General features: G+C 44.6%; 1 protein-coding gene across 1 annotated transcript; it reads right to left on the reverse strand.

The window, feature by feature from the left end:
• Positions 1–1,227: 1,227 nt before the first annotated feature.
• Positions 1,228–8,207, reverse strand: IL4R (interleukin 4 receptor; the record flags this gene model as incomplete). The annotated part of the gene is made up of 8 exons (XM_079543092.1): positions 1,228–3,223; positions 3,321–3,397; positions 3,509–3,578; positions 4,175–4,274; positions 4,736–4,892; positions 5,473–5,627; positions 6,825–6,976; positions 8,068–8,207. The coding sequence occupies 8 exons, from the start codon at positions 8,205–8,207 to the stop codon at positions 1,228–1,230; spliced, it is 2,847 nt and encodes a 948-aa protein (XP_079399218.1).
• Between the last annotated feature and the right edge of the window lie 8,358 nt (positions 8,208–16,565).

A 16,565-nucleotide genomic window follows, 5' to 3' on the forward strand; every position in this document is an offset into this window, starting at 1 on the left:
ACTTCAGTTGGCTCCACCACGCATGTTAATTGTCACATGCAAATACAGACACTTCACTCTGAGTCTCCTTTCTGGGCTTATATACCACTTTCTACTGCTCCGAGAGTGATGTATGAACACCTCTGCTGCTGAGCCAACCTGGAATTTGAAGTGTAGCTGGACACAAATCTTACAAAATGTGTCAAATGAGTTCCTGTGTAGCAGCCACCTGTTATCTCTCCTTCTTCATGATTGGCAACGGGGTTTTCTAAATAGGTACATATGTATTTCTATGCATATAAAATAACAGTCCTTAATTATTTTGTGCTGCTGCCAACATACTGAGGTGGAATTTACAGTATACAAAATTACAAAATACATAATAATGCCCTAGCAAAATTCAGAATCATGAGTATGACTTCTGGAATAGCTGCCCAACCAGAGCTTAAAAGCAGCAGGCATGGTTTCCATTGTGACTGCACAAAAAGCAGCAGTGAAGGAACAATCCATGAGTTTACACAGTCTAACCACAAACCAGTAAACTTGCAGAGAAACTAATTTAGAAACATGCGATTCTATTTACAACAGTGTAAGTATAAAATATCTGTTTACTTCCAAAATAATAAACTGAGCATCAATAAAATAATTTCTTTAGACCAAATGATGGTAATATTTATTTCATATCTCAATTGAGCAAATACAGAAACATACCACATTCTGGTGCCACGGACACAGGAATCCCCAGCAAATAAACATTTGAACGTGCAACGCAATCTGCACAAATCAGCCACTTCCTCTTCAAGGTCCCTTCCAACCCAAACCATTCTACGATTCTATCTCACCTCCAGGTGCATCAGCACCATCTGAATCACCTCGCTTGCTTCCCAAGCAACATACAGAACCAGAGCAACAAGCACAGGAGATGTGCTGAGTAAGAACGCCAACTTGATGCATCTCCTGCTCACTTGCAGAGAACAACCACCACCAGAGAAGCCTTAACACTGGCTTTGCCTCCTTGAGAGTGCAGTAGCTCCGTGTGCTAGCCGCTAGCCCCTTCTGTACCCAGGGGTCTGCCTCATATACCAGCTGCCAGTCCAGCAGCAAGCATGAGCATTACAACCCAGCAAACCCATGTCTGAATTGTAGTAACCATCACTGTAGGCAAGATTGGAATAACAAAGCACTTTATCAGTTTGCCTTACAGTTTTTTTTTTCCAAAGGTTGGTTTGGCTGTCCTGGTAAACATGGCTAGGCAACCTTCATGTAACAGCTGTCCTCCTGGGCAAGAGCCTGTAGAAATTCAACTTTTTTCTCATTCTTCCTGTTGTTTTCCATTAATAGTTCTGATGATCTTTTTCTAACTGCAGGTGCCAGTCCAGAACTCTCATTGTGAGTGGTGCGAGAATCAGAAAGATGAGGGTTATCCGCACAAACAGCAGCTGACTTGTCTGAGACCAAGAGCTCCAGAGGCTCTTCTGCAGTTTTTAGAGTTAGCCCCATGCCATCCAGCAATTCATCAGGTAAGTTTGCTGCTGAGCAACTACACCTTCTGTTTGCCACCTCTTTATTTTCCTCTGAGTTTCCAAACATCCTCAAATGGTTGCATGGGGCACACTGGAAGTCAGTACTTATTCTGTCACTGCTGCCCCCTGGCACTCCTTCACCACAACAGTTCAAGTCATTATGTTTTGTTCCCTTTATAGCTCTCTCTCCATTAAAATCTTGACAGTTCAGCTCCAAGAAATGCAACAGCTGTTTGTCTCTGCTGGTGTTTTCATCTTTGTTATCACTCAACAGCTCATGAGAGCTGACAATCGAAAGGCTGTCATCACTACTGCATGCAACTTTCTCACTAGAGCCTGCACCCGGGGCAATGCCAGAATCAAAGTCCTGTACAATCAAACACTCACAGCCATCAGGCTCATGGGTTATGTTATCTGGAGGTGTTTCTTCCAGGCCGTTGTACAAAAGATGAACTAAGGGTTCATACAGTGACTTTGAGATAAACTCACTGCTACTGTCAAAGTGTGCACCACTACATTTAACTGCAGCATCAAAAGACTTATAACCAGATGGCTGAGGTCCAGCAGGGCAAGAAAGCACGCTGCCTTCCTTTTGAAGATTTTGATACACTGCCTGCTTATGAATTTCTTCCTCTGGTAGGAAAGCTGGAACTCCATCATTCACATGTGCCTCTGAAGATTGGGTTACAGATGGCAACAAGCACATATTTTCAAAGTGCATATTCAAACTACTGCTAGCCAAAGACTGAGACATTAAGACATCAAAGCTCTTGTATGCAGAGCTACAGGGCTCCACAGATGGAGACGCAAGGGTGTCCAAGCTCTTGTATGCAGAGCCACAGGACTCCACACATGGAGACATTACAGCATGAAAGCTTTTGTATACAGAGCCACAGGGCTCCACAGATGGAGACATTACAGCATGAAAGCTCTTGTATGCAGAGCCACAGGGCTCCATAGAAGGAGATAGGAGGGTGTCAAAGCCCTTGTATGCTGAGCTGCTTATTCTGTCAAAGGCTGGTTTATTTAGAGATTCCCAAATAAGCACAGATGAGTCACGCTGACTTTCAGAACTGCACGTCAAAAGGCTTTGTTGAAGCTTACAGGGACTATCTCTTGCATCCAGAGAAGCAGAATTTGTGCTGGAGCTCCGATAGCCAGATTCAAAGGATTCTTCTGATTGTGCAGACTTCCTGCTGGTTGTACTGCAATTATACTCATCCTGAGAGGCTTCAGTAAAAGGAGAGTCTCTATGAGAACCAGCTGACTGCTGACTCCGGACAGCACTTTCTACTAGATTTTTTTGAGAAAGATTTTCTGACTCAAGTTTCTTAAAGATTTCACTCGTAATGATGTCTGGATCTTTATCATCTTGCATGCTTTTTTCATCTGCCAAGAGCTCCATGAACATGTTAGCTAGTGCATCATTGTGTTCAGCGTGCTCCCTCAGCATGCTGACACTGCTCTCACAAGGCTCAAATATGATGATCTGGTCGCTGGTCTTTTCCTGGTTCTCAGCCTCAATGTCTGTTAAACGTTCACAGATTTCCACAGACTCTTCAACAAGAACAGTCTCAGGGGTTAAAACTGCATTAATGCCTTTTGGAAACCACACTCCAGGCTCGCTGCAGCAACTGCAAAGTTTCTCAATGTTTCTGATGTTATCTTTTTCCTTGAAGTTCTGGCTTGACAAACTTTGAGCCTGACAGTTTTTGCAACTTCTGTTTTTGGAAATAAGACAGACAGAATGTTTATGTAATAAAAAAATGTCACGCTATGAAGCTGAGGTTCTCCCCTCACCCTATTTATCTTACTTACATTTGCTTTTCCACATGACTTGGCTTTGAATCATAGAATGGGAACTTCATTTCATCAATATAGTTCAAGACTGAAAACTGATAAAACAGAAGTGTTAGGACACACAAAATATGTTCAGTATTTCCCACATTCCATATTCTATTCCTGGTGATCAGAAAAAGGTATATTTTGCAAAGCCCTTACATTACCTTGACATTTTTTACAAGCAAATGGCTCTTTGCAGGGTTTGGGATTTGATCCCACCATTCTTTCTTCATTCTGTAAGGCAAGAATAAGAACTGTTTGCTTTAACTGAATTTTGGCTTGATCAGCATGCTTCCTGCTGCTGCAGTACAGATTGCTAAGAAGGAGAGAAGAGCATAGAAGGAAGTGCTTGTTCTGCACATCTCCAGAAGCTGCTTTTCATAAACATATTTGCACTAACTTTGATTCATATGACTGCTCTACGCAACCACAGTCACAAGTTCTTCCAATTGCCCTTAAAGTGACATGTGAAACAGATAGGCTCCCACTTTCATATTGCCACTAAAAATGTAAAAAGAAATGCACATATTTAACCATCATTACTGGAACTCCAGCAAAGATTGGGATTCAAAGCTAACAGACCCATAAATGCAGCCTATTTTAGTGCTGTAATAAGACCATTCTAGTGAGATTAGTAAAAAATACTCAATTATCTTTTCAGAAAATGACAGAGTGCAGCAGACTGATGTTTAAAAGATATTTGCTCACGGAGTTTGAGTTAAAGTTACAAAGGAAAATCCCATACTACTAAATGCTCAGTTAAACAATGGCAATACTGGCATCTGTGCAAAGTGCTAGTCTCTAAAACCCATGAGCAGTATGATACCTACTTGGTAAAACAGAAATAGCAAGTTACAGCTACTCCCATGATCAGGATGCAAGATATAGGAACAGCCATGTGCAGAATGTCTTCAGATGTCACTTGATAATCTGTTAAATAGATATATTTACATACATACATATACACATACTGACAATACCAAATCCATCGCCAAAAAACGCTACTTTAGAGGATGTAAAGTAAAGCCTTTGCAGATCAACAGCAGAACCAGTGGCAATGGCATGTGTCACATCTAAAGGCCAGTGCAGATCCTTCAGTTACCTACTGTCAGTGAGGTAGGAACTGGGATAGCCATGTGTACTGTGAAGCCATTTTCTGCCCTCAGAAACAAACCCATCTCAGTCCCTGGAACGGAACTGTAGTGCAGCTGTGCTCTCACCCTCTGTGCTGCTCTTAAGAAATATTATTTTTAGAGCCTCACCCCTCTAATGGAAAATTGAGAGCTACTTCCACTTCATTCTCTCTTACTCATTTATATCCACTTGCTTTTATTATTTTTAAGTTTAAATGTCTCTGCTTCTACCAGGCTGTGATTAGTTATAATACTTACCATAGTGAAATTCAACTCCATCACTCCAGTCACTCCAGTAGACTGGGTAGTCTGTATAGTTACACCGTATACTTGCGATGTAATCATAGCCTCTCTGCAAGGAGCTTGCAGTAATTTCAAAGCTTTTGGCCTGGTAGTTAATTGATGTCACAGTAACCTGAAAAGAAGGTAAGACAGTAAGAGTTCACTGATTTTCTTATGGGGATTAGGGCTTGTGGCACTAATTAGATGCCAACTGTGTTGTACATTTCTGTGGCTTCTCATAAACGAGCAAGTGAATGACTGTACAAATTATCTGCTACATGCTGTTGTATTGTGCTGTCACAAAGGGGTCGTATCTGTGACATGCCATCACACATGTTCTTCCTGGGGCAGAATAAGCCCTGCTCTAAAATGCTGCAGAGATCAGGAGGGCGCTTGAAATGCCTCAAATGCTCCACAGTGTCACAAACTGCCTCCAGCTTCAGATGTAACAGAAGCACTGTATTTTCAGTCTCCGTCCTGCCTACTGTGAGCAGCTGGTCCCTTTGGGGTGCTAGTCAGGAAAGTTTCACTCCTTTAAGGCCTTGTTTGAACCGACTTGGGACTGACACCAACAGAAAGTGCATGCTCAGGAACACCATGGGGCTCGCCCTCGCGGGCCCTTACACCATTATTCATGAAACAATTTCAAAGTCCTTCAGGACATTTAGACCTTGAAGCTCCAGAGATAGAAAATGAGGCCAGCTGTCTCTTACCTCTCCTGGGCGTTGCTTGCTCCAGTATTTTACTTCATAGATGACTGGCTGTCCAAAAAGCATGGATGAAGCAGCATAGCTCTCCTCCCAGCTCAAATTGAAATTACCATTTTCAGCTTTCTCAACGGCAAGATTTTTGGGAGGCCTGGGCTTAACTGCACATTGGAGAAAAAAAAAAAAATACAATTAAGGAGAATGTGAAAATGTAGAAGTGTTGAAGTAAAAAAGCAGAGACAAAAAAACATTCATCAGAAGCCAAAATGTCACAGTCAATGCATTTCAGCCCTTTTCACTAAGCTCTGCAAGGAGGCCAAAACAGCACAACTGCGAGGTATTCATCAACAACCACTGAAAACCCAGGCTGGCTGAGCAAACTTCAAACTCTACTTTTGGTGCACTGAGTGCAGCTTTCAACCTGAAGAAGTGGTAAGAATCCATGCCCTCACAATAACATGCTGTGCCATATGCTGGGCATACAGCTTCTGACCACCCTGCATTCAGACTGTCCTGCCTACTTAGAAACTTATGCAGTCTTAGAAACTGATGCAGCCTCCTGCTTACTCTGCTGCTGAGTCTCAGTGACATCAGGTAGGAAATAAATCAGATCATCACTGCAGATGAATGTCTGCCCAAGGCACATGGATGATTTCTGAGCCTTTGAGGCGAGACAGTGTTACAAACTCTTATTAGTTTAAACAAACTAGGTGCTGACAGAGAAATAGGAACTGTATCTATGCTTTGTCCTGTGAAAGAGCAGGGTCATTAACATTTTATCAGAGGATAACAGAAACAGGAATGAAAGAATTTCAGTAGGGAGAGTTTACTGTTCTAAGTACTGGAAGTAGCGTCTTCCTCTTCATCCTTGAATTCTACAGCAACAAGTGAAGTTCTCTAAATACACACTTAAGCCCCCAAATTGTAGATGGCTGGAAGCTGAGATGGTAAAGCTAGAGGAAAAACCACTCTGCTTGCCCCATTTCTTGTATCCTTTCCTTAAGAATCTACTCCAGAATCAGGTTTCTAAGCCAAACATGCTTCTCATTTAAGCCAGCATTACAAATGTCATGTTTTCACAGAATCACAGAATTGTAGGGGTTGGAAGGGACCTCCAGAGATCATCGAGTCCAACCCCCCTGCCAAAGCAGGTTCCCTGCAGCAGGTCGCACAGGTCGGCATCCAGGCAGGTCTTGAACATCTCCAGAGAAGGAGACTCCACCACCTCCCTGGGCAGCCTGTTCCAGTGCTCACATCTACTAAGAAAAAAAACTCTTCTGGTAGCATTAATCGGGAGTCAGCTAGAGTTGCGAGGCCTGAAACAAAATGTTCTAGTGACAAAATAAACAGTTTCTTACCAACTTGGGCTGGTGTAACACTGGAATTCCACATATTGGTGCCATTGAACTGTAGAGCTAGGATATAGGTGAGACCAGATACAAAATAATCAGGATATATTGTGCAAGTGCACATAAAACTCTCTTCTGCGTTCTCAGGGACACACACATTTCTGAAAAACAGGCAGAAAATTATGACTGTTCACATAGCATGGCATGCTATTTCTTGAAAGTGTGGAACCAAGCTTACCAGTGTGTGGAGCCAGTCAAATCTCATACAGGCAAGTTCAGTTTGTAGAAAAATTTAGTCCAAACAAATCCAAAACAAACCCAAGTCCCTCTCAACTCCCAAACCCCTTAGTGCTGCACTAATGAAAAGCTAAGAAATGATCTAGAAAAGTTAACCCTGAAAGCAGCCTTCACCACACTCCCCTTCTGAAGGGGCAGACTGACGCCCTACTAGTCCAGGCACAGTTTTACTGCAGTGTACAAAGCAAGATTACTCAGAAGTCTCTTCTGGAGAAGTCACATGGAGAGGAAGAGGAAAGCTCAGATTTGTCTTCCTCTGTTGGAGATGGCAGGAACACTGCCTCTGCTGCAGAAGGCAGCAAACAGTTGTGAACAATGAGTCGCGCTGTATGCTACAGCCTGGTAAATCATGCGTGGTTTCTCACAAAATGAAGGCTCAGTGCACTGATGAGAACACTATTTGACAAATACTATGTACCAAGAACACAGAGAAGTTTGTAAAGGAGCCTACTGAGCAGATGCATCACCAGTGAGTATACAGATGTTATAATTAAGAAATATACAGAAAAGTTAGGCTAAACAGGTTATCATGCTAAAGAAGAATGGATGGAAAGCTTACCCTTGTCCTGGGCTAGCTGAGAAGACTCCAAGAGGAGCGATCTCCAAAAGGGATCCTTCCCCAGTGGCAGTCAGCTCTTAAATGGGGTCTAGCAGAGGTGCAGCCAGGCTCCACCCCTTCCAATAGCACAGGAGAATTGTCTTCACCTGTGCTCCCAGGGCTGACTCAGGGCTCACCTCAGGTGGTCGATCTGAGATTCAGGCTGTGATTCAGCAGTTCCCATACACTAGAGCATAATGTTAACTGCAGGACACATCTTCCTCCTGGCAATGAGGACAGCCCTGACTACGCCTTGTCCCAGGCACCCATGACAAAGGGATGGAATCAAAGCTGGTAATGGCTATAGAATATATAAAGTTCCAATGACAACAAAGGAAAGTCTCATTAATCACTCACTCGGGAGGAAAAAATTCCTTCCTGTAGTAGAGCAGGAACTCTTGGGAGCAGTTCAGCTGTGCAGGCACCTTCCAGTGACAAATCAGCTTTTCGGCATAGTCAGTAAAGCATGCAAATTCCTGTATGTGTTCTGTAGCCATAAATGGGGAGAAGCAGCACGTAATGAGATGCATGAAAATCAGAAGAATAAATTGAACTAACCAGTAACATTTTACAAAAATTAAATTCAAAAGACAAACTGCAGACAATGGTCAGACCAAGCTCACTGCCTACACGCCTGAACTTGTGTTTTATCTACAACTGCTTTAAGCTCCCTAAGCTCATACCTTCTGCCTCCCTTGAGCAGCTCCTCACTGCAAATCTCTCTCTTCTCTCCCTCAATTCCCCCATTAAAACTTAGAGTAGCTTTGGTTGGTTTTCAGAATCCTTTTAGTTAGGATTTTTCTTGGAATTTCTTTACTTACCCTGCCAGAAGCTTTCTGTTGGCAATTATACAAGGGCCATATTGATAAATAATTTGGTTTCTCTGCAGTAAGTAAACATTTCTGCTCACACAGCCTAGCACATTACTAACTCTCCATTCTCATCATTTACATTGCAAATTTAAGACTAGTTGTCAACAATTCACATCCTGTAAGGCCCTTCAGCTACTGCAGGGCTTACTTCAGTGGTGCCTGTTTCAGATTATTCCTCCAAAGCAAAATCTTTTCGTAAGTACCTTACTTTGGTTCTATTCCTCCCATGTTTCTCCTTTTCTGTGGTTCCTTTATATCACGTTTTCTGATACAACTCATGCACTTTGATACAGTACACTATCTGCAAATGCAAAACCCGTGATGGCCAGTTCCCCTTTGGGGTGCACCAATACAACATACAGCAGGATTTACCACTGCATCCTGTGGTACTTCAATAAAAACCCAACTCAAAGAAACAATCATTTACCACTGCCAGCATGTGGTCTCTCACACTCATTTCAAACGTGCATCACCTTCGTTTTCCTTTCTACACAGCCTCCCATAAAACTTCATTAACAAGGAGTCCTGGATCACTTGAGTGAACTCAAACGTTAATGAAGCTCACTTACACAAATGAGGATATACAACATTGCCAAAGAACCATTCATATTGTTAATGAAAATCATGGTAGAAGTTGTCTGATACATCAACTGGTATAAGCCTAGAGCTGCTGCTTGCAGCTTGTGGTTTCATTGTTGTTCAGTATTTAGAAAGTGTTTTTCACAAGATAAATATCTTGCCCTCATTACTAATCTATGAGAGCTATCACTCAGATCCTCTCTGTGTGGCAGCACCGCATTTGCTCCCTCTTGTTCTGAATGGCCCACAGTTCTTCAAAGACAAACAAAACCAAAGGAAAACAAACAACAAAAAACACCAAACGTGTGCACCAGTGAGACAAAAGCAAAAATAATTCCAACTGCAGCAAGTTGAAGACTCAGCATCTGCACTACTACAATAGTAACACTGCTCATTTCTTTCAAACAAGAACCACTATTTACTCTGTTCCTGTTTACAGTTTGTTGCCCTATATACTTTTACTGTTTCTGTCTTACTTTCTCTTTCAGAAATCTTAAAGTAATACTAACATTCTAATCCCTTTAAAGATGAATTTTATCATTAACATGTGGAAACATTACATTTCACTTTCAAGAACACCTGAATTAAATGAAGCTCTTCCTGCTGCATTAAGCTGATCAGCAGCTTTATCTTGCCTTCCAGGGTCCTCGTGGATTCCCAGCACTCTGGGTTATTTTCTGTACTCTCTTCCTGTGACCTTTCCCCCTTTCCTCATCTCTGGTACAAAGTTCCCTTTTTTGTTGTTTGTTTTTTTTAAAAGAGTTTTTTTTAAAGATTCATCTCTGAGAATTTCCTTTAGCAACCACATTCCGTAAAGAATTCGTTTTCAGTTCACAGACTTAGAAAAGGGAACCAAAACACTGGATTTCTTTTTTAATCCTCAACTGGAATATCATGATGAAAGAACTTAAAATATCCATTAATCAGGGAGGTGGACACCTGTGAAATTAAACCTCGATAACTTAGGGCAAATCTACCCAGATGAGATGACATAGAAGATGTACTCTCACAAACCTTCATTCTTCTCATTAATTCAAACGGAAAGATTTCCCCCCCAGCACTAGGAGCATGTCTGAACTCATTGCATATAAGAAAATTGCTAAGAAATCTTGTTTGACAGGCTATTTTTTATCTTAACTATTTTGGTTGGCTTTTTAAAACCACTGCACGCACTAACACCAAAAAACACTGTAGATTTTCGTGACACAACTTAAAAGCTACAGAAAATAAAATATAAGACTCATTTTCCAAAGTATCAAGGTGCACCATCACAAAAACAGGGCTTCCTAAGTTACCTTCATCATGAACTTCTCTCTATGATGAACTTCAGAAAGCAGCCATTAACTAACAAGCAGCATTAAGACTTCATGCAGCCACACACCTTGCCAGAGCAATAGAGGTGTAGTGAAGAACGCACACGACACCACATGCTGTCCCTGCACAGGCACAAGGCAGGGCACACCACGGCTGACACAGTGTCCTCAAAGCTGTTCAAATTCAGCCAACTCAGTCTTCCAGCTTTGCACGCCTTGGAGAACACAGACTGACAGATGCCCATTGGTGGCAGATCTAGACACTACTGCTTTTGTCCCCCATAGGTCTCTGCAGGTCTGCTGCTGGTGAGTGCACAAGGCAAGCAGTGGCAGCTATAAAAACAAATAAGAGATTCCTACGAGATTTCTACAGATGTTGGTGGGTCACTGCCAAGCATCCTGTTTGCAACACAGTGCTCAGAATAGATCAGACAACGGGGAAGCAGAGAACTGACTTTCCTAACCTCAGTTTCTCCTTACTGCAAATTCCTATATTTTTTTCTTGCCTACATGGAAAAGGTCAAAAAAGTAAAGAGGTCTAAGACTTTACTACATGGATATTTCTAGCTCTTGAGGTTGCAGATTTTATACTATTTAACATTAATAGTGCTGCCTGCTAGCTATTCCTACTTGTGAGAAAATACTGTTAGGAAAGCTTAAGTATAATAATTTAAGAACATTGATAGATGTACCTTCCATTGTTGCATATGAAAAGAGAAGGATCCACAGGGTATGCAGCACGGGGAATCTTGCCATCATTTTCACTCTCTGGGCTCAGAACAGTGAGCTGTGCTGAGATCCTGCAACAAGATGACAATATTATAAGCTTACATCAGTCCCAATTAAAGTAAGGGCACAGTTCTTCTCTGCTGCTTTGCTAGATGTTGGGATTCGTATCCCTGCAATGCCCAATCCCCCAGAAATCTGCTCTGTGAGAAGTGCAGGGGAATAAAGCTAATACAAATGAGCTAGAAGTGCAGAAAGCGCAAGGAAACCCTGCTGTGGCATAACCTTTTAAAGTAATTAGCTGAGACACTACTTAATGACCTTTTGGAAGCATGCATGTGAATGCCATATACATCTAAGAACGCAGAGCCCGAGGCGTGCTACCAAAGCCACATTCCCTCAAATAACTCATCTCAAAAACTGGGAGGACTCTGAAGTGCAGCTACTTTCTGCTTGCTGTCAGCCAGAATAAACACAGGGAGGCAATGCCAACAAAACACTGATTTCTTCAACACAGTTAACAGTACAAGTACTTTATAGTGAATCACTGCTTTGGTATGCAAGTCAGCCCTGTGATAACCAGCTCATAACCCAACTGGCAGTGCTGATCAGAAGAGGTACTGTGCTTCTATTCCCACAAGTGTAATTGATCACTCTTTAAAACAAGCTTCAGAAGCTTTCATTCTTACAGGTTCAGAGATAAGAACACTGAGTGAAAACAGAACATCAGAATGGAAACTGTTTTGAGATCTTATCGGCAGCAACTACTGCTCATCCAGTAAAACACGACCAGCTTCAAAAGTAAGTTTCCCATAAATACTCAAGAAAGCTATTACTCAAGAGCAGATCTTTTCACATTTGGGAACAGAAAACGTGGCTGAGTACAGCAATAACATTTTGGAAAAGAATACAGATGGTTTTGCAGCTGCTTGGAAGAAGAAATAAAGAGCAGACGAATGCAGCACAAGACATTGTTCTGCTCTTCCTCCCGTCCTTTTCAGGAGAAGACGTTTGCCTTCCAATCCATTGTCAAGTAATAAGAAACCCTTAAACCTCTGGCAAAGAATCCTGTATCACATACGCATACATGAATCCACAGATGGCAGCAAAAAAAGTCCTTCCCTTGTAGGAAAAATGCTCTGTTGATAAAAATGGAACCCTCAGCTTTGATGAAACAGTAACAAAACTGACTATAAAGTCAACACAAAGGGAGAAAATTCAGAAGTGACCTTTCAACACCTGCTAGCTCTTAAGATTTTATGTCAGATAATGACATAAAAAGGTCAACCTTCATAAAATATGTAACACATACAGAGAATACCAAGTACACAGCAAACCTATCGATCTCAGTATATATGAGGAAATAAGGTGTAAGAAGTTTAAGTGACTTTCCTAAAAACTATAAAAGATTTGCAGTGGGGCTGGAAGCAGCTTCATATGTTGGCTTCTGTGCTGGAATCAGCAGATCAAATCATCCCTGTCGACAGAGGGAGAAGGAAAAGAAAAAAAAGAAGGAGAAAAAGATGTGATTGAAAAGATTTCATTCAATATCTAGAAAAGCAGTAATTTCAGCTGTAGGCCTTTAAGTAAAGTAGGATCATCTTTAATCTACAGGTGTAATTTGCAAAGCTTGTGCTCAAAGGGTGTGCACCCCAAATGACCAGTGATGGTCATTTCGACCTAGGGCTGCTCAATTTACCTTTGCTGCTATTGGACAGAGCCACCCTTTATTTTTAAATTTATTAAAGCAAAGCCTGTCTTATTCCTCTTGGTTTAATATGCAGGCCATCATTGCTGCCAGCATGAGATCAACGATACAAAGCAACGTTCATCACCAGGTTTTGTATAAAAATGTCAAACAAAATTTGGAACCAAATGATATTTTCTACATGCCAATACAAAGCAGCAGAGCCACAGAAATGTAACTCCAAACATCAGCTCTTGGACATGCAATGTGACATCAAATGCAACACGTGGTGAGAAGCGTGTGCCCCAGATGTTTGACTTAAGCTGGGGGTTCTGCGTTCCAATATATTTTCTTATCATAGAACCACAGAATTGCTCAGACTGGAGAAGACCTTCAAGATCATCAAGTCCAACTGCAACCAATGGGAAAGACAAAACCTTGCAACCCAACCTGCAACCCAGAGCAGGAAGCTGAATGCAGTGGGTCAAACCCCTGCTCAGAGGGAAAGCTCACAGTGGCTGGGCTTAACTCCATAGCTAAGTAACTCAGGAGCTGAGATGGATCTAGGGGAAAGGTGTAATGGAGACAATAGAAGAAAACAAAGGGCAAAACAGTGCATCGTTTATCACCTAAAATGAAAACAGTGCTTGATCATAATTTGAAAAACTGCAAAATAAAGCACTAAGACAGTTTTAGGGATCTTCCAGCTCAGAGCAGCAGAACCTGTGGAAAGTGCTGAGTATGGACACCTGAATGGAATGCCAAGGAGAGTCACAGAGTTGTGGGGTTGGAAGGGACCTCTGGAGACCATCAAGCCCAACCCCTGCTAAAGCAGTTCCTACAGCAGGTCATACAGGTGGACATCCAGGTGGGTCTTGAACATCTCCAGATCAGAATCCACCACCTCTCTGGGCAACCTGCTCCAGTGCTCCGTCACTCTGACAGATGAGAAGTTCTTCCTTGTGTTAGTATGCAAATTCTTGTGTTCCAGTTTGTGCCCATTGCCCTGTGTTCTATTGCTGCACACCACTGAAAGGAGACCACTCCCACTGACTTGATTCCTGGACTACAAGTGTTTATAAACACTGATGAGATCCCTTGTCAGCCTTTTCTTCCCCAAGCTGAACAGCCCCAGGTCTCCCAGCCCTTCCTCAGTACTGGAGATACTCCAGGCCCTCATCAACCCCCTGGTCCTCTGCCAGCTTGTCTGCAGGAGATCCCTACCTTTCTTCAAGTGGGAAGCCCAGAACAACTCAGAGCAGAATGCAGTGCTACTCTTATAATTTACAGTACAGTAAATCCGATTTTAAGCTCTAGGGAAGGAACAGAGAGGCTGTGAAGTTTCTGTCTTTTGGAGACCTCCAAAAGGGACATAGGGCCGGGCACTCCGCTCTGGGCAGCCCTGATGAGTGGGGTGTACCAGATGAACCCAGAGGTCCTGGCCAACCTCAACCTTCATTCTGTGAGTGAAACCCACCTTTTCCAGCCAGCTTCCTGAGCAGCAGCATTGAAAACATCACTTGGCCACTGCGTGGGGGGAGATAACCAACCCGTGCCCCTCCTTGACAAACAGGGAATCCACGCAGGCTGTCGGTGGGAGCTCAGCTCTCGTATTTAGTTCTGTGCTGTCTTTTACACACACGTCACTCAAACTCGCTCACGAAACCGAGCATGGCGGAAACTCATCATGGAACACAGCCAGGGAAACTCCGGCAGGAAAGGAACTGGGGCTCAGCTCCTGGAGCTGCTCACGCTGGTCCATCGATTCTGCTAGCCGTTTTTATGACTATCATAAATTGGCCCTAAGCTCTCTGAATACGCACGCACCAGGAATAGCTGTTAAAGAACGAAATCTGCGTTTCAGGAAAAGCTCACTCATCGTTTCCGAGCAGTTTCACGGCGGCAAATTCCCCGAACGCGACACACGTGTCCGGAGAACGCCGCTCAGTGAGCGCTCTGCCGGAACGCCCCGCGGGACAGAACTCCGCGAGCGATTAAGGAACGCCAACAGTGACGCACGACGCGGACCCACAGGGCTCCGAGCGGCTCAAACTCCGGCGTCACGGGCAGAGCCGAGAGCAGAAACGCAGAACCGCCGCCCCGGGACGGGTACCGACGGGTACCGGCACGCACCGAACGCCTGCACGGACTCACCACCCGCCGCAGCGAGGGGACGGGACCCGACCCGACCCGACCCGCCGCCCTACCCGCTCCGCTCGGATCCGCATCCACCTCCCGCGAAGCCACTCCTCCCTCCGTCCCGCCGCGCTCCGCCTCCGCAACTCCCGCACTGGGCACCGAGCGGCAGCCCCGCACGGACAGCGGGCAGGCGGAGCCGGGCCAAGTTTCACGGGAAGACGCCGCGGCGCCGGACCCGAAGCGAACCTCGACACCCCGCCCTTCTTCCGCTGCCGGGTGTGGCCGGACCCCTCCTCTCCGTTCCGCCGGGCTCGCCCACTGCCCCCGCCCCCGTCCAAGCCCCCGCCCCTCGCGCCCGGCACAGCAGCGTCTGCCGTGGCCGCAAGGGGGCGCCATCACAGAGCTCGGCTGCAGGGCGCTGCCGAGCCGAGCCGATCGATGGCAGGAGGCCGCGGCGATCGCTGAGCTGATCGCTGGAGCCCGTGCGCTCTTTCAAAAGAGAACGGCCGGAGCTTCCGGCGGGCCTTCGCGTCCGCCCTGGAGCCGCACGGAGCGCGGAGCAGCAGTGCGCAGTGCTGTAAGCGCTGGAAGTGAGGGGTGCGGGGGGGGCAGCGGGCGGCGGCTCCGACCTCGCTTGGCCTCAGAGCCCCGTGCGGGCGGGGCTTCCCGGTTCGGTCCGTTCGTGGTCCCGCGGTGCCGGGGTTTCTGCTGCTTTGTTCGTCTCCTTGGTCAGGGAATGCCTTGAGACGGCGTTACTTCGGTCTGATGTTCTTCCCAGCAGATGCTGGGGAACTCTCAGCTACAAAACAGTTTTTCAGTGTAGTCGTCACCATTAGCAGTGCGTTTTTTGGCAGCGATGAACGAGAGCTGCGTGCTATGCCTGTAAATCCACACCGTCCCCACTGTTGCCATCGCCTCTGCTGAAACACCCCAGCAGTGCCTCTGTGCCACAGCCTCTGTTTGGTCTCCATCGATGGTCACCAAGTGGCCATGAATGGCAGTGGGCACCGTTTTTTTCTGCACGGAGAAATTCAGCTCCACTTGTTTTGCTTCATCCACCCTTCCACGTCAGATGCCGTTGTGTCAGAGTGCCCCTCTGCTGCTGTCTGTCACACGGCAAGCATGTCATGGGATGTTGGTGGGAAGGTTCAACCTCTGCTGCCATCCTGAGCCACCTCTGCTGTTGTGGGCTGACATGATAGAATAGGAGGCATGACTTTTGGAGCAGCCCTCATACGAAGGATTTTCTGTCCTAAGTGAGATACGCTGTAGTTAGAGAATGTCTTTGGATATGTGGCAGGAGGCAGCTGATGCAGAGCTATGCAAAGTGTTCTACAGATTAAAAGTGTTAAGGAAAATTAGTTGGACTTCTTTTGCATCCTTCCCTTAGAGCACTGCTCACCATCTGTGTTTGGAGGACAAGCTGGGAGATCTGCTTTTTAGCCCTAGCACTTGGGGAGTTTAATTGAAATACATGTGCTCATAATGTGCACTGTTAATCTGCATGTGCATTAATTGCAGTTGATGTGTTCTGCAGCA

The sequence above is a fragment of the Tetrao urogallus genome (assembly GCF_951394365.1).
Source record: "Tetrao urogallus genome assembly, chromosome: 15".
In the NCBI taxonomy this organism is placed as follows: domain Eukaryota; kingdom Metazoa; phylum Chordata; class Aves; order Galliformes; family Phasianidae; genus Tetrao; species Tetrao urogallus.